Below are 19,328 nucleotides of genomic sequence, written 5' to 3' on the forward strand. Positions count from 1 at the left end.
ATATATGCTGGATACAAATCCTTTATCAGATATGTGTTTTGCAAGTATTTCCTCCAAATCTGTGGCTTGTCTTTTTATTCTTGTAACAGTGTCTTTCAAGGAACAGAAGTTCTTCATTTTATGAAGGCTAATTTCCTTTCTTTTAGAGATTATGTTTTTAATGTCATACCTATAAAATCTTTATGTAACCCAAGGCTACAAAAATTTCCACCATGTTTTCTTTTAGAAGGTTTATAGTTTTAGTTTTTATGTATATTGTATATGGTGTGAGTTACAAGTCAAGATTCTGTTTTGGGATTTTTTTTTGTTTGTTTGTGCTATTATTGTTATTTTTGCATATGGATGTCCAATTGTTCCGGTGCCATTTTTTTTTTTTTTTGAAAAACAAAAAAAACCCTTTACCTCCAACTGACTTTGCACCTTTGTCAAAAATCCATTTTCCAGTGTATGCATATGGGTCTATTTCTGGACTCTCTACACTACTCCATTATTTAATGTATCTATCCTTTTGTCAATACCACACATTTTTGATAACTTTACTTTATAATAAGTCTTGAAATCAGGCAATGTCAGTCCCCAAACTTTGTTATTTTTCAAAATTATTTCAGCTTATCTAGTTCCTCTGCCTTTCCTTGTAATTTTAGAATCATCTTGATGATTTCTCAAAAAGTCCTGTTGGAATTTGAATAGGATTACAATGAATCTTTATTAATTTTGCATTTAACTTTAAATGCTTCAGCTGTGTCAGCAAATCCAAGTCCAGTGGCACTGCAGATAAGCTTCAGACAATGAAGAATACAACGGATCTTAAGTAAGTGCTAATCAGAGAAAGATATTAAACTACCTACCAATGATCCTACACATCCTAGGAATGTAGGAAATGTTCACTGCCAAGAGCTTCTGATGACTCACAAAGATGAAGGAGCTACACAGTCTCTCAAGCTTAAAGGAAATGCTATCAGTCACACCCAAAGAAGATAATCTTACTGTAGCTTTTCCATATTGTCATGATCTTTACAAAAGAAATGATTAGTCAGGCAAAAGGTCCACTGACCTTTTTATATCCACGTTCATGTATAGATATATATATGCACACACACACACACACACACATATATACATACATAAATATATGTATATATATATACACTGCCTTTTGAAATCAAAATCTCTCAACCATCCACATCTAAAAGAAGGGTTTTCTGAAACGCCAGAAGCAAAGCCTCATCCTATACAGTGGTACTGGCACAGATTAAACATCAGCATAATTAGATGAGAACTTCTAACCTTGTTTCCAAAATATCCTTTTTTGCCATATATTAGACCCAGCAAAACATAAAAGTATTTCACCTGGATGAAGATCTGTACCTGGTTGGCTAGTCAGTCCCGGGAGAGATTCCTGCAACTGATAGGTTGAGGTCGAGGATGATGTGCCATCAGCTGTGTTATTTGATGTCATATATGCTCCATACGTGGATGCTGAGTAATACTGGGCATACTGGTTTTGGCCAAAGGCTGTGTAGGATGGGTAATCCTGAAATAATAATTGAGACATATGTGTGCTTGAAGGAGAAATTACTTCTGGTATGCTCCAAAGAAAAGCAATCACTATGGTAACTGAAAGATTAGTATTTGGCTCCATTTGTTTTTGGAGTCCACCGTTTTGAGGTGATCCTAGTGAGTGCACACAGTTACGAACTACCCTGCTGGCTTCGCCAACCAGGTCCAGCACATAATTCTCAAACTGCCTCACTTGACCATGATTACTTATTCGGGGATGCACATTATAAGGTCTTATGCACTGGGAGAGAAGAGAGGGTAAGCACCAGTTCTTACACATCTTCTACTATCACCACAAGGAGATGATATGCCTACCCCTTCTCAGTTTCCATACGGACCTCAGTTGGCGTTTATGTGATTTCTGTTACCCTTCTACATTACTCTTGATAATTATGCATGAAATAAAGAGTAAATAGAAGAAAATGAATAAGAGAAGCTTTTTTTTTTTTTGGAGAGTTTTTTTGCTCAGCCTTTTATAGGCTATGTGTCATCTAAGGTCTTAAAGTCTCTAGTGAGGTTTTCAAATATTGAGTTTGCCTCATTTGCTAGAGAAAAAAAAGAAAAAAGAAAGTATTGGATCAACTCCTCCAACCTGCCCTTTATTAAAAATTTCTAAGAACCTTAAAGTGATCTAAGTAATCCTTCAAAATCCTTTTACATATTAAGGTAACAAATATGAATTTGTTGGAATAATTGGTGTTTAATGTATCTAGCATGTTTTAGCCCAAATTGTTATCAGTGATGACAAATCCTTGGTCAGAATTAAGATTCCCTGATACATGTTCCTAAGAAAACAAAGATCCACATTTGATGTGGTTTCCAAAGAAGGAAATTCTTTATATAAGTAAATACGGGTATAAGCAAATATGTGTATTAACAGAAAGGATTAAGTACAGATGACCCTTGACCAACATGGGTTTGAATTGTATGGGTCCACTGATATGTGGATTTTTTTTTCATTAAATATAGAACAGTACTATAAATGTATTTTCTCTTCCTTATGATTTTCTTAATAACATTTTCTTTTTTTCTAGCTAACTTTATTGTAAGAATACAATATATAACACATATAACATAAAGTTTGTGTTAATTGGCTTCTTATGTTATCAGTAAGGCTTCCTGTCAACAGTGGGCTATTTTAGTTAAGTTTTGGAGGAGTCAAAGGTTACACATGGGTTTTTGACTTTGTGGGGGGTTGGTACCCCAAACCCTGTATTGTCTGGTCCAACTCTAGTATGGCAGGAAACTAAAATTCTATTTGTCTGTTAATTTCAGGATCTGATGTTCCCCATCACCACCTGTAAGCTAAGGAAAAAAACCTCTCAACAATATTTGGACAAAGTTCCTAGCAACATATCTTTCTCAGAGTAAAACATTTACACAGTACCTACTTGGTGTCAGGCAGTGTTCTAAGGCTTTAAGTGTATTTACCCATTTAATCCCCACACCCACCTATGCAGTATTATTACCCCATTTCACATTGAGGGGGATGGAGGCACAATGTGGTTAAGTGATATATCTGCTTGAAGTCAGGCAGCTAGCAAGTTTCAGAGCTGGAATTGGAACCCAGAGAAGCTGACTCCAACATCTGTGTGCTGAAGTTCTCCCTGAGGCTGCTAAAGTCCTTACGGGAAGATGAAGTGACTTAGGGGAAAGGTCCAGACTGCTAGCTCTTGGTGACTAAAACGTCTTTTTGTACTCAAACTTATCTCAGAGATCTCCCCTTCTCTTCATCCCACTACTGCCACCCTGGTCCAAGCTACCTTCACTTCCTGTTGGAGCCAATGGACTCGTTTTCCAATTTGTCTCATTTCTAGGTTTAGTTTTCTCCAAAGTGCCTAAAGCCAGAGTAATCTTTTTAGAACATAAACTGTATGATGCTATTCTCCTGCTCGAAATCCTTCCCACTGGGCTTGGAATAAAATTGAAATCCCTCACAGAGAGATACACATACAGAGCCCTACATACAAACACAGAGAGCCAGGGCCCTGCCTATCTTCAGAAATATGCTTCTCCATCTGCCCTCATGCACAAACTAACTCCCCTTCTTTGAATTCACTAGCACACCAAGGATTTCACCTCTCAGAGGTTTGGTACCCGCTACTTTCTATGCCCAAAACACCCTAGCCCTTCTTCTTCACCACAGTCTTAGAAGACTTGTCTCGAATGTTGTTTCCACAGACAAGCCTTCCACAAGATCTTCCTTACTCAAAATTAGATTTCTATTAATATTTTAATAGGACTCCATTCTGACTCCTCATGCTTTCCAATTCTATATTTACTTATGTGTTTATTGGTTTACTGTTTGCTTCTCTCAGCAGCTAGTAATCTCCAGGAGGCAGGAACCAGGTCCTATCCACTCCTGTCCCCATTTACATGTCTCTAGCATACAGACCAGTTCCTAACACTTGATAACTACTCAATAAGTATTAACTAAAATAATAGACTGGTATTCCAAACATGGTCCAAAATATAGGTTATGTGTTATATTGGAGCCACTGTATTTAAATGTTCAGATAGTACTGGATCTGTTTTATGCCATAAATCTTTCTTCTCCTTTATGAATCTTTTTTTAAATCCTCCCAAGTAGAACAGAGTAGTCTTTCCTTTATGCTACCTACCATGCTGCCTAGTATATATTTCTATTATTATATTCATTATATCCTACCCTCTTTTCATATTATTTTCTTATCTGTTTCTTTAGGATTGCTTCCTTCCAGACAGCAGAGAACAATGACATTATTTTTGAATCTTCAATGTCTAGTCAAAAGTCTAATGGATAGTAAGTACTCAATAAATGTTTCCTAAATCAATAAAAAATAAGCAAAATGAAGCTACGTGGATTATCAAAAATTCTCAATATTTTTAAATATAAAATAGGCATACCCAGCTTTAATGTTTAATGTTTTAAGAAACCATTTTTCTAACCAATGCCAAATGACACAGTTTAATTCTATCAAAAATATTATTTTTCCACACTATTTAATAATCACAATTTCTTTTGTATTTTGTTGCATTAATAAACATTAAGAAGGCAATTAATCTAATTCCTTCAGTAAATCCAAAGAACACACTTATGCGATAACTTAGATTTTAGAATATATAAAAGTCCAACAACTGTGTTAAAGTAAAATAGTATATTGTCCACTAAGGAAATCAACTACCCTTCTATCTCAACTACTCTGAACATGACTGAGAACTAGGGAATAAGGACAAAAGATTCTGAAGTGTCAGTATATTCACTCATCAGAAACATTCACTCTTGCTCCACACATAATTCCAACAAACTAGATTTTAGAACTCACAAAAATACTAAGAAAACATAATTAGGAGGAGGACTAAGGACTGCTAGAGGCAAGCACAGTGACAAACAAAAATTACAGCTGTCAGGAAAGTAGGAATCAAACATTTATTAAAATGAACCACAGAACTAGAAGAAAAAAAATCCAAGAGGCATTTGGTTTAGTAACAAATATTCTGGACTAAAAATGTCATAACCTAATTATTGGTTGTAGTTCAATCTCTTAATTAACGTTCATAATCACTTGTCAAAAAAATAAAATTATGTTTAGTACAGTTTAAAATAATAGGAAAATATGCAATACATTTTGTAGTTCTATGCCAAATGATTAAAATGATCGTGGCTTAAAAATTTAAAGGGCAAACTTTCAGCAACCAGAAAACCTAAAATACCCAGAATAACACAAATCCCAAGAATTCTGGAAAGCTACTTTTTACCACCTTGAAATGCCATCTTAATTTTAAATAAAGAAACCTTTTTCTAGGAGAATATGCACTTATATGACAATCTGAAACTATTCTTCAAAGATCTGAAACAGATACAAAAAGCCTAAATACAAAAAAGCTACTATACCTGTTGTGAACCGCTAAAATTCGTTGAATTGGAGACTGAATTATTTGCATAAATAGTAGATGATGGCGCAAAACTAGAACCTAGAAATAAAGAACAAATTGCATTTAAGAAGTATTTCTTTGCAAAATAATAATAACATTTCACTTTGCAGAATCCAACGAAAGAAATATATTTTTAATTTGGTTAAGGCAACAAAACGTGAAATTTGAAGTTGAGAGATTTATAAGGAAAAATGTGCTTAGCTCTATCCCTCTTGTGACAACAGTTAAAGTCTTTGCTATAGATGTCTGTTGGACTAAACAGGAGCACATGGGAACCATCTTAAGGACAGCAGCTAACCTTTAAAGGTTAAATGTCTAGAAGAACAGAGGTTTTCAAAGAATAAAATGCGATGCAGACAGAGTACTCCTAGGAAGCTACTGGAACTTTCAAATGGTCATACCAATTAGAGTACTCCTAGGAAGATACTGGAATTTTCAAATGGTCATACCAACTGCATATGCACACAGAAACCATTTGAGTTAGAATGTGGATGGGTTTAGCTTAGGAAACAGAGAACCAACTTAGAATTGATGCTTATGGCACCCTGTCTTTTCTTTCCTCCTAGGCCCTTTCCTTAGAGCCAAGAGAGATGTGAAGTGGGGCTCAGACTCAAGGAAGAGCTGTTCATACTACAGTCACCTAGGGTTTAAGAGCCTTCTAAAATTTGACTACAAGGTTAAAAATTTAATTATTTTTTAAATTCAAATTTTAAATTATTTTTTAAATTAAAAACAAGTGAAATATCAATTTAAAGATGATTTTTTCAAAACATACATTCTACAGAATGGACTTATGAAGAAGTAAAATGAAAGACTACTGACACAGCTGATTATTTGTTTTATTAATGTGTTTTGAATTGCAATGATATTATGTAATTAACGCAAACTGACCTGGCCCAGAATATCCAACATGAAAGTATTTGGGGGAATAAATGAAAATATACTCATGGTTGCTTTCATACTCCTAACTGAAGCTGTGTGGCTCACTGGCTTTACCATTTATGCAACTATATTTCTACCTACAGTTTAGGTAAAGAGAGACCTGCCATTTCAGCCAAAAAGGTCTAGGTAATTATTTCATTTTAGTCGATGAACTAAAATTTCAACAGTAGTTGATTAAAAAAGTATGTTCATGTAACCCCAAATTTATGACTAACAATATAGACAAAATGACAGAAACAAGCTTTTAATGTATTTACTATGTCACTAAAATTCTTTCTGCAACTACTACATAATGATCAGACATAGAAGCAAAAGTAAATACTCAGATACAGAGGATTTTTGCAGGGGGAGGTACAAATTACATAAATATTTCCAGTAAAAAATAGAGTATTAATAGAGGAGAGGTATTTGAGGAATGAACAGAAAATCCAAAATAGTTCAACGGTAAATAGGACTTAGGAAGGTACTAATTCAATTTTAAATATAATCAAAGCAACATTACATACTTAAGGAATACAGACAAGAAAACACTGGGACTTTTTATGAATCTTTGAACCTCACTTAAGGAGATGCCCTACGTGTGACTGACGTGGCCCAGAGGTTACTCTGCTCGGACCTAATGTCCTGCCAATTTTACACAACCTCAACTTAAGTACTGAAATTCGGTATGGGTCATGTTTCTTGATGTATATTCAATTCTTTTCACCATGTTTTTTTTTTTTCCCCCTAGTTATTTGTCTTTCCTGATGTGAAGAGCAGTAGCAATTAAAACCATTTTCGTGCAGGCATATTCCTACTCTGAAGCCAAGGAGTCTCATCCAGAGAATTCCTCCTCACATAACATGCTTCCTGTGTGGTGGCTTACCTGGCATCTGGTAAGAATAAGGCGTCTGGCCTGGCTGTGGGGTGGAAAACCCCGGGCTGTAACTGAGGCACCCACTCTGTAACGGGGACTGAGTCTGTGAAAGTCCACTCTCCGTCTTGATGCCCGGCAACATCACGCCCAGATCTGTTTGGGAAACACACGTGCAGACCCTTGAATTAGTAAAATGACCTTGCTCCTGAGTTGTAACTTATGCTAGAATATCTAAGCACTAGGCAGCAGGATTACCCGCTCATAAGCAAAGGAGCAGAGAAGATGTGAGATACCGTAAGTGGGCAGGCTGTAGGGCTGTCCTGTCTGTGAGTAGGCTGTGTAGACGGCCGGCTGCTGCATCCCCGAATACTGAGTCTGGCCTGCGTAGGCAGACATTGTTTGAGCTGCTGGTGTAGAAAGAATGTGTGGATAGGGCCTAAATATCAGAAAAATAGCATTACTGTGGCAACAAAGACTGCACATTATTTCAGACAGCTTAGATTCAGTGAAACCTTATAATAGCCCGGAAGTAATCCTCTTCTTTATCCACAACACAATTCTAACAATAGGGAAAGGACAAGGGCCCAAACGTCCGAGCTACAGATCAGCCTAGTGACTTGGGACAAGTGGTTTAAACTCCCTAAAGACTTACACCTCACCAGTAAAATGAGAAATTTGGATCAGATATTGTATCTAAAGTCTCTTCCAGGTCTATAGTACCTGTTTACCTCTGAAATAGTGTGCAGGGCAGGGCAGGGGGGCCCAGACCAGTTAGCATGCTCATGAGCATACCTGCAGTCACTTACGAGTGACCTACTGCTCTACAATGGATACAAGAGTCATGGAAAGCCCTACCAACAACGGGACATTTAAAAAAAGAAAAGAAAGGAAAAAGGCAGGCAGCTGCTTCCTGAAAAGAAATGGAATGCCACTCCCTTTATCATGCCACATTTTACAGAATGTTCCTGAATGGATATCCAAACACCAGTCTGTACTTAAGGGCAGAGACTGTAGCTGCTGCAGAGATTAACATTTAAATGTGTGTGAATCATGGTTCCAAAATCTTAACACATCTGGCTGATTGTAACCAAATTCAGATATGTACCTAATATTGTTAAATTTGAAATTTCTACCACTGTCTTCAATAAGTTGACTTCATTTGTTGTAAAAACGATAGAGCACATTACTCAAAAATATGTTTCTGAGAATTTGAAATCCAATGAGAATAATGTAATATGAAACAAATTATGAAGGGTTAACATTTGAATAAAATATAATCTTTTTAGATTTTCTTTAAGCTAGTCAGCATTTTTGACTTTCCATTAAGAAATCAGTGTTTTCCGGTTTGAGCTTGATGCTTTCCTTAAGGTATACAAAGACCCAGAATTAAAGGAACCGTCTGGACAAACATGAGTATATCTCTATTTCTAGATTTGTAAAGGACATTTATCCGTATGTCTAATCCACCCAACTGATTTATACAAGCAACCATCTATTCAACTATCTAGAACACATTTATATACGTAAAGGTATCTCAATATGAAGTTATGTGAGTACAGATTAATAAAGATAATTCTGGAAAATTATTCTAACAAATCTGAAAGACTCTACTGAGCACTTACTTGGAAGGATATAGCTGTGGGGAATATTGATGCGCTGATCTGGGGCTGTAGCCACTACTTGTTATTACTGTAAAACACAAAAACCAGTGCAAAAAAAAAGTTGCTTCATGAATAAGTTTCACTAGAATGACAAAACCAGTTTGAAGAAATTATCATGTTCAAGAGATGTTTCTAATAATTCACTCATTTTCTAAACAGAAAAAATTCACTTTCTAAACAGAAACAGATGCCTCAATATTTTCTTCTAACTGAACTGCTTCAAGTTTGCTCTAAGAGCATAAAATGAAATCTTCCAGCATAAAATGAAATCTTCTCACAAATCCTTTCTCTCTTTCTTTTGCTTTCTCACATCAATAGCATATTCTTATGTATGATTAAGTATGAATAAACACCTTTGATTACAGATCATTAAGATTTCTTTCATGACATAAAAGTAAATTTTTAAAATTTTCAGACCTTATGTTTTATGTTTTAAATTCCAAATATGACAGGAACATATTGCTCTTCCTCCATATTTATTCTACTAAAAATACAATAAAAATTCAGGAAAAATGTGAAGTTCCAACTTCACTTTGAAATTGTAAAATGCTATCATTTTATATTGCCTCGAAGTCTACCAATCAGATGACAGTTAAGAATGCAGAGTCCAAAATGTCTGAGTACTAACTGGAATATGCATAGAAAGCAAGAGGGGTAAGGCACCACGTCTTAAGAAACATAATTGCATAATGCAGCAGTAATCATATTTACAAATATATTTTGAACTATCAGAGAAAGTACTTTTTTGAAAAGAACTTAAAGGTGAAAGCCAGGTCCTATTAACATGGTGTCCTAACATGCAGCCCCAAACTGGAATACATTCAAAAGTTTGGAAGTTTCTCTTTCCCTTCACCATCTGCCTTGACTAAGACAGATGTACTGCAAATATACGGACTCCAAAGTATTGAGGCAGTCCCTTCAGAGCCAATCCATACTGGGCAGGCACACAGAGTGTCTTTATTAAGCCATCTGCTGTTCATTCACTTTTCAAAAAGATTAAAGTAGTACACAATGCAGTGCTGGAATTAGTTTAGTCTAATCAATCACAGTTATACTTCAAAGTACTATGTCGTTCCTAAGTTGTTCATAATAATTCTGGAACTAAACTTTTAGAGTTGTAAAAGTGACAAATAGGTTTAGGTTGTTAACTATTTTATGAAACATGATATATTTCTATATCCAAATGCTATTAAGTACCCTTGTGATCTGTCATTTCATAAACACATAGAATTTAATGTATTTAAAATGCTATTTTGGCCTGTAGGCTCTGAGTATGTAAAGTGTATTATAGTTTTCATAGCAATCGTGCAGAAGTTTGTTTTCAAGGATATTATGAATCAATTTTGAAAATCACTGAATATGACGAGAGGTGTCATGTTCTAAATATTTTAATCAAGCAAAATTTAAGTGAATTTGCTATATAAATTTGAAAATCAATTGACCAATGAACCATTAATTTTCTACTGATTTATTAAAAGCTTAATGTTCAAAACGTTCAAATCACTTCAGTGAGAACACGCTTTTTCTACCACATCACAGGCACCAAGTGTACATTACATAATAGCAATAATGTTATTCCCCAGGAAATTCAGTCTGATTCATTAACTCACAATAGTGAGTACTCTTTTTAGCAAAAATACAGTTAAATGAGGCATAACTCCATGTGTTTTTGTCTCTTATTTATAAAACGTCACTTTGGCACACTCAAGACTTTAGAGTAATCAGGTCTTCTCAAGATTGCAAATCACAAAGTTTTTCCAAAGAGACATCAAATAATGAAAAGAACCATCCACCACAGCAGCTTTTATAAAAAAAAAAAAAAAAAAAGGCCAAAGAGCAAAATTTTTTAGAAAAAAGCCCCATACATCGGAATGGAAATCTGAATATATAGGATTTTCCTCCTGCTAATGAAGGAATCTAAGCAATATTAAAATAATGTACCCATAACAGTATCAAGTTTTAACATTTAAAATTTCTATTACTATCTGTATGTTCAATTTCTAAATAGAACGCAAAACCTCTGGCTCAGAAAACTAAGATGTTCACACAAAACTTGCTTCTAAACTAAAATGTATATTTATTCTAACTAATGAATCTGCAGATAACTGAAAACAACAAAATTTGACTAAAGTGGCTTGAGATTATGCTGACCAGAGTAAAATCTGTTCCTACACAGGGCAGCCTAATCTCCAGTATGGTTTCTGTACTACCATGTACAGACTTCAGAGATTTTCCTTTCATTCCCCATTGTCATTTCAGTAAACAAGAGATATGACCCCAAAGCACTCAACTTACTATATTCCATCATCTTTGCAAATAAAAGTAAGCAAACTGCTTTGTTTTCAAAAGGTCCTGAAAATTAATTACAACAAATTTCTATACAATATTACCAGATGCTCAGAGCATGATGCAAACAATTTTAAGGTTTTATTCTAATTACTGTGTCACCTTAGATCAGAGACTCTCATTGGGGTAGGCGATGGGAAGTAAGGGAGCTGGGCAGGTAGGAATTTTGCCTGTGAGGGGACGTTTAAAACGTCTGGAGACATTTTGGGTTGTCCTAACTGGGGAGTGTTACGGTCATTCTGGGATAGACAGTAGGGATGCTGCTAAACCTCTTCTAACGCAGAGGACAGATCCTTCCCTACAAACAAAAAAAGAAAAAAAGCCAAATTTTTAATAGTGCTGCTGTTGGGAATCCCTGACTTAGAACATTGTTGTCCAGAAGAACCTGTCCAACAACCTTCCGCGGAGCTGGAAATGTTCTGTAGCTGAGTTGTTCAACACCGTAGCAACTGGAAGACCACAGGCAGCTCTTAAACACTTGAAATGTGACTGTTGTGACTACAGAAAACGTTTTTCCTTTTACCAAATTTTAAGGTAATTGAGACTTAAATAGCCACCTATGGCTAGTGACTATGGGACAGCACAGCCCTAGATAATTTGTAGAAGAAAACTGGGCAACTATTTGTAAAGATAATGTGAGTGAATTTTAGACAGGGTGGCAGCTCACAGCTATTTCTTTTTCCATTCTTATATTTTCCAATGGGGTAGTACAGAAGGGACTCCCAGACTGATCAGAACACTGCTCTGCACTCATTCATACCAGTGAGCAGCTGTGAGGCCTGGACCGTATGGCCTTCACACCTTTAACTTATCTGCACCTCTGTATTCTTGCCTCTAAATCAGATCAGAAACCTCTGAAATTCCTTGTGCGGCTATTGTTCTACAATGTTGTCATTTAGCTATCAGTGAACTTGTGGTATGGTATTTAAGTATGCCAACAGTTCCTTAGTAATTTCACTTCTTTCCCTAAAAATGTGTTGCCATACATTCACTCTGTGGAAAGTTTACCAGAGTTATGGTAGGTGAGCAATAAAGACTGCTAGAGTAAGTTGCTACCTATTTATCTCCTGGGAGGCAAGTGAATTGCTAGAAAGCCTACGGATTAGTGCATGTGAGTCTCAGTGCAGAGTGTAATAGGAATTATTACCTCTTTCTGTCTGAAATACTAATATTTATGTGAATACACAGCAACTGCTCCCAATCAGTGTGAACTAATGAGAGGGGCTCATCTGTATCTATAAAAATGCAATGTATGCTACAAGGATACTATACTCAAGGACAGGCCTCCACTCTTTATACCTGAAGCACACCCACATACAACCTCCGTATGTGAGAATATGGATAAAACGTAAGCTGTTAAGGTAGACCAACAAAACCACGATGTAATTACCACAGAAACTTCTCTAGGTTTACTGTTCATCTTTATGCTATTCAAATTCCTTCTCAGGTTAAAAAAAAAAAAATCCTTTCACCAGATAATACACTAAACAAAATATTGTAGCTTAAAATCTTGAACGAAGTCAACTTAATGCGTGTCCTTTGTGCCCACCTGGGAGTTATCAGGTATTTATATTTAAAAGGATTGCTGTTTAAAGACATGCTATTGTTCTCTTTGAAGCACTGGGTGAAAGTAGTGCTCTCAGGTTGGGTTCTAATGCAACCAGCATGTGTCCTCCCAAAGCCCATTAACCTTTAATACTTGTCACTCAGCTGCTTACACAGGAGGAGTTTTTTTAAACCCAGAGAGGAAACAAGGTTATTTAGAAGGAATCAAATGGATAGTTTTACATCTTGAATGTTGGGAAAGAAGGGAGTTTTTTACGCCATTTAAATGGACAAGTCAAGGGAACAAAGCCAACGATTACAACCTAATTATTAAATTAAACACTGTATAAAATAATTCCAAAGGAAGCCAGCCCTGCTTATTCCTAACAAGAAAGGCAGAGGACTGTTTTGCTGTCAACTGAAAAATCCAGCAAAACGATTCCAAGTATAATTTTTCTAAAAGTATATACTTCTATGACAATTAGTTCTCCAAAAACTAAATCTAACGCTAAATCGATAAAAATCCACATTCTCAAAACTCCGCTGCTTATTCACTAGGAAGATGATGAGCACCCCAATGTGTACGTAGCAACGCGTGAGCTTAAGGCTTTACCTGACCCAGTAAAAGTGTCAAGGGCTCCATCTCCAGTGGTGGTTGCCGCTTCACTGCTGTTCAAAGGCTCTGTTTTGACTGCAAGGAGAGACACTATGTAGAAGAATAAGTACATGTGAGTTTTATTTCTAAATTTTTATCAAAGACGCTGATTGTTCCACTAGTGGCTTTTCCAACTACCATGGGCATGCAAAAGAGAAAACTTGAGAAGTCGATGAGGAAAGTTTTGTTAATTTAGCTTCTAGAAAGTGGACATGCATTTGTAGAGGATTCAGTATAAAAATCCTCTGACTAAGCTAGTTCTCTCAGATCTGGGTTTTAAAGGCAGTCAACCTTATAAAGGGAAGCAGGAGTACACATATTTGCATTTGTAACTCACCTAAGCACCCCCTGACATTAGAGTCAAAAGACAGAAAAAATGAATCACAGTTGGTCTTCAGCCCATTTAATCCAAATTATAACAGAGATTTACTAGCTTGTATTTTATTCTTCCCAAGGAGACATTAAAAAAAAAATGATTAATTGCCTAAGAGCACAATGGAGGCATATGGAAATACAGAGACCATGGGCCTATTCCTGAGATGGGTGCAAAATGAGGCACTCTAAATAAGTTTCTGCTCTTAAATACACTAAACAGTCGTAAGATGTTGGGGTTTTTATTTTAATGGTAAAACAATTTTTAATGCATTACAGAGATAAGCAGAGAGAAAGAGATCATTTCTACAGCAGTGAGTACATCTTCTGAAAACTCTTTAAAATGTTATTATTACTCTGAAGTTGTCTATTTTGCCAAAATCCTCACTTGGGAACGATGTCAGCAGGCACACCTCATCATTGTCATTATTAGATGCAGTGAGTGGGGGAGGGGGGCTGTAAAAAAGCCTCGACTTGTTTTTGTCACACCATATTTTCCCTTTGTGGGCAAAGCTCTGCTACATACATCACAGCAGCAAGGGGATCAACTAAATTATTTTCTACTTAACACCTCTTATGTTTCCTGGTCATAAAACGGAATTATACAGTTAAATAACTCAGAGGCAAGCAGAAAACTATAAAGAAGAAAGCTGAAGACTAGCCAACCATGAGCAAACATGGCAAAAAGAATAGTGGGGTCAGAGTGTCCCCATCAACCAAGCAAGTCAGCAATGTGACTCTGTTAGAAAGGCAATTAACTGATGGAGAAACATGCAGTAATGATTATGCTCTCTTTCCACAGAAACAGAATTGACTGGACCCCCCCCCCCCCCCGCCTCAGTGAGCCCTGGGGTTAAGTTAGCATCCATGACTGAATAATGTCATGAAGATTTGCCCAAAGATTCAGAGGAGAACTGTAAAGTTTGGAAAGCAGAAGTGAAGAAATTTGGATTACTTATCCTAGCAAAAGGGAAGTTTAAGGTTACCCTATTTTTCAATAGCAACAATAATCTGAGGAATAGGTTTAGTTATTTGTATAATGATAAATAATGAATTGGTGGTTAAAACTTTATGGTAGTAAAATTTACATAGTAGTCCGTTTATAGTTATACCTGACTACTAATTATATTTCCCACTAGAAAATTATTTACTAATGGGGCACCTGGGTGGCTTAGTGGGTTAAGCGTCTGCCTTCGGCTCAGGTCATGATCCCAGGGTCCTGGGATCAAGCCCCACATCAGGCTCCCTGCTCAGCGGGAAGCCTGCTTCTCCCTCTCCCACTCCCTCTGCTTGTGTTCCCTCTTTAGCTGTCTCTCTCTGTCAAATAAATAAATAAAATCTTAAAAAAATTATTTAGTATTACAAAACTATTTATCAAGAGCTCATTTCTCCCTCATGACAATCATATGAGGTAGATAATATTATCATCTTAATTCCTCAGATAACAAAACTGAAGCACAAAGTAGCTAAATGACTTGTCTATAGTCACATAGCTAGTAAGAACTAGAATTTGAGACCAGGTGGTGTGGTTTCAGAATCTAAATTCTAAACCATACTGCCTCTCAGGAAGCACTAACTAATCAAGAATTCCTTTTATCTGTACGAAGATGATCCAGAGTGTGACCTAAGTGGATGGAAAGCTCTCTGATGTAATGCCCACGTTCAACTTCTGACAAAAAAGCACAGCCCAAAGCCTTCAGCAACACTAATACAAGGGACAGTCTCTTGAAACTTCCAAATTCTAATGCTGGCTACTTTCCTATTTACCTGTGTCTAAATCTATAAACAATTGTAAAATAGATGTAAAAAAATTACATATTTTACTTGTGAATTGAGGAGAAAGGAGGAGAACGAGAGCTGGGTCTAAAAAACTAGTCTAGAAGCCAGACATGAGGATTAGTTCTGTTACTTTGGATCCCAACTTTGTATTGATGTTGATTATAATCGCCTCAATTTGAAAGTTTCAGGTGGTCAAAAAGAGAAGGAAATAAAGGGAGACAAAGAGTTTGTGGTTGCATTCACCATCCTGGAAACATCTCTCATTAAAACTTTAAAGGTCTGAATTTAGTCAAACACAGACAAAGAAGTTCCATTTTACCGAGAAAAGGCATCCATAGAAAGTATATAAAGAGAAGCATAAATGTCAAGATGTGTTCAATGTACTAACATGCACGGACTTTAAAGTACTAACTCAACAAATGGATTTGGGGAAAAACTGCACATTAATGCTAATTTATTTTTCATATGCAGTTAAGAACAAAAAGGAAAAGAGGGAAATTTGATTATGTTGCTACAAAAAGTAAATTATTCTCACATTAGGTGGACATCAACAAACATCTCTTGGCTCCAAGTAAAATGCAAAGTTAATTTGGTTTGATTTTGTAAAGAAAAAAAATAACATTAGGTAATAATAAATAATTTGTTCTTCCAGGGGCAGAAAACTAAGAGAAGTGAAAGGGACATTCCATATATGATTAGTTAATTGAAAAGACAGAATACAAATAAATATCTTAATATTTATAAAACAGGTAACTAGTACAATGGAAACACTGTCTTAATTACAAAGCTTGAAAAATGCAAGTCATTTTCAATAAAGGTTCAAACATATTTGAAGTGTATTCCATTTTCTTTTGTCTTGGTTTTGTTTCTGCACTTTCAATTAAATATACCATGTATTTTATTAGTGGCAGGCAACTTTGGTTTTAGTTAAATAAGTGCAAGGCATTCCTGCAAAGATACTCATCAATGAAAGATCTCACTATTTTCTAAAACTTATAAAAATCCTCATTCCAAATGATTATCAGTGTAATTCATTGTCATGTTCAAATACAACTTTTTCTCACTGTATTTCACTTTTCTTAAATTAACACAGGTTCAACAGGGTTTTTAACTTGTTAGGACAATGTCCACAATCATTACCTGCTATAAAATGGAAAGGACAATCTTCTAGAAGTGATAAACATCATATTTTTCAACAAAATGAAACTTATAAAATAAATGTTTTGATTTCAAAAGTAACAAGCATATTTTAATGTCCTAAGTTAAAGAGTATTGTGGTTTTACTCTTCTCTATGTTCAAAATAAGTAATTCGGCATTTGGGGTTAATTCAGTAATTCAGGGTTTCTCTAAAGGATGACAAACTATATACAGCACTCTGTACAGAACTTATTATTCAAGAAATATTTGTATTGTCAACCCCCCCATTAGTTATATATTTGCAATTTGGATGTTTTTCATAGAGCCAAACTTAAAAAAAAGAAAAAAGTCAAAATATTTTTAATATATTGATTGTAATATATTGGTATAATTGGATTTTATTTTTTACCTTTAAAAATAATTGCTATCTATGGACTAAATCAAAATTGTGTGATTATTGTCACGTGTCAGCTGTGCGTTGGCCTTCATCCCTACCCTCCTATGCATATTTTCAAAGCAAATTTAATCTTGTCTGTTCAGATTATCTTTGGAACTCAGGCACAACATTAATGTTAATTAAATAATTGTGAAGAGAGTCTGTTTATTATAATAATCCAAAGTTCATGTTCGTTAGTTGCAGTAGCAGATTTAATCCTTGAAAAGAGAACGTGACCCACGTAATTTACATTTTACATTTCATCTTCCAAAATCTGTGCTTAAACTGGTGTACACTTAAAAGACATATATATGTTAATTCTAAATATACTTCTTTCTGAACCACAAAATCACCCGTAGCTCCTTCTAACAGCATAGGTTCTACAAAGAATTTCTGGAGGAGTTAGATTAGGAAGGTTACCATTTATAACACTGCAGGGGACATGCAGTATTGCTTACCCACTTTAATAATTAGTATAGCCTATGATTTATGTTTGTCTAAATCAATATATTCACTCTAAAATCTATGAGCACCAAGTGTCTTTCACTTCTAAATATCCAGAAAGTAATTTTGTAAAATAATTTGATAAAGCAATTTATGGTTTTCATTAAAAAGAAATCTAAAAAGAAATAGAGCCACAACAGTAGGTGGTTCTACTTCACACACAAACACATAACATTTGGAAATAAACCCCTTGCATAAGTCAATCATCTGTATAATAAATATAATAAGAATTCTGGAAGATTCTTTTCTATGATATATAGATTTTAAATATAGAAAATGTTATAAATCTGATCAGAATGTCTGATTTAGGTTCCCTCAAACCTTCTCTTTAAAGCATTTTCTTAATCTCCATGTAGAATCAAATATTCCTTCCCTCTGCTATGCACCCACCTTGAACACATTATGCACTCATTACTTTCTTGTCTGTTTCCCTCTGCTGGACTTTTGGTCCCTTGATGGCCAGTATCATATTCTATAGGTCATTGGGTTCCTATTTCCTAGCACAGAGCCTGGCATATAACAGGAACTTGATACATTTTAATTGAGAAAGTGAAAATCTACTTTTAGATCCTATCCTAAGCAATTCCAACAGATGTCTTTCTGTAAAGTACAACTAATCATGAATCTTGACACCATTAAGCAAACAAAAATCTTACCTATTTCTGTAAGTAACTTTTCATATGATTGGCATGCATTTACGTGAATAAATATGCATATGCATGACGTATACAGAGCATACAGAAAGCTTTATATCGGGGGTCAGCAAACTATAACCTACATGCCAAATCTTCCCCATGGCCTGTTTCTGTATAGCCTGTGAGTTATGAATGGCTTTTACATTTTTTGATAGTTGAAGAATATCAAAAGACAAATATTTGTGACATGTGAAAATTTTCTTTAATTCAAATTTCAGTGTTCACAGATCAAGTTTTATTTGAACACAGCCAAGGTCATTGTCTATGGCTGCTTTTGTGGAACAACAACAGAGCTGGATAGCTAAAACAGAGACCACATAATCTGCAAAGCCGAAAATATTTACTATCTGACCCTTTACAGGGTCTATATGCTAGGGTATGATTGCATTTATTCCACTTTTATTGACAGTTCTACATTTTAACAATTTTACAAGCAACAAAAATTTGAAAGGAAAATTAGTTTCCAATATAAATCTGCAGATATAATTATATAATTAGGACTAAGGTACTGAAACACTTTAAATCAATTCAAGGAATAATGTAATATATTTAAAGAGTACTGATGTAGTATGGTAGGATATTAAGGTGACACTATCAACTTATTCATATTAGTAAAAACTATATAATTAAAGTCCTTCTGAAAATCTCAAAGTTAATGGAAAGATTTTCAAAAGCCACTAAATTAGCTTTTGCTTTTTCCTTTTTTTATAATAATCTTATAAAGTGATCAAATATCCACAATAAAACCCAATATTAAAAATAAAACAGTTTAGGGGCATCTGGGGGGCTCATTCATTAGGTGTCTGCCTTTGGCTCAGGTCATGATCCCCGGGTCCTGGGATCCAGCCCCACATCGGGCTCCCTGCTCCGCGGGAAGCCTGCTTCTCCCTCTGCCACTCCCCCTGCTTGTGTTCCCTCTCTCAC

General features: G+C 35.4%; 1 protein-coding gene across 1 annotated transcript in view; it reads right to left on the bottom strand.

Annotated features, from left to right (window-relative positions):
- EYA4 (EYA transcriptional coactivator and phosphatase 4) overlaps positions 1 to 19,328 on the bottom strand; it is a 111,585-nt gene that overhangs the window by 41,390 nt on the left and 50,867 nt on the right. The window contains exons 5-11 of the mRNA XM_088023739.1: positions 13,439 to 13,531; positions 8,896 to 8,962; positions 7,567 to 7,709; positions 7,529 to 7,531; positions 7,283 to 7,426; positions 5,435 to 5,514; positions 1,351 to 1,534 (exon numbers count right to left, since the gene is read on the bottom strand). Of these exons, the coding sequence (XP_087879865.1) occupies positions 1,351 to 1,534; positions 5,435 to 5,514; positions 7,283 to 7,426; positions 7,529 to 7,531; positions 7,567 to 7,709; positions 8,896 to 8,962; positions 13,439 to 13,531 (714 nt within the window). The remainder of the gene's footprint in view (positions 1 to 1,350; positions 1,535 to 5,434; positions 5,515 to 7,282; positions 7,427 to 7,528; positions 7,532 to 7,566; positions 7,710 to 8,895; positions 8,963 to 13,438; positions 13,532 to 19,328) is intronic.

Source organism: Eumetopias jubatus, unplaced genomic scaffold, assembly GCF_037043125.1.
Source record: "Eumetopias jubatus isolate StellerSeaLion01/CBP00866 unplaced genomic scaffold, mEumJub1_p1.0 scaffold_6, whole genome shotgun sequence".
Classification (NCBI taxonomy): Eukaryota; Metazoa; Chordata; class Mammalia; order Carnivora; family Otariidae; genus Eumetopias; species Eumetopias jubatus.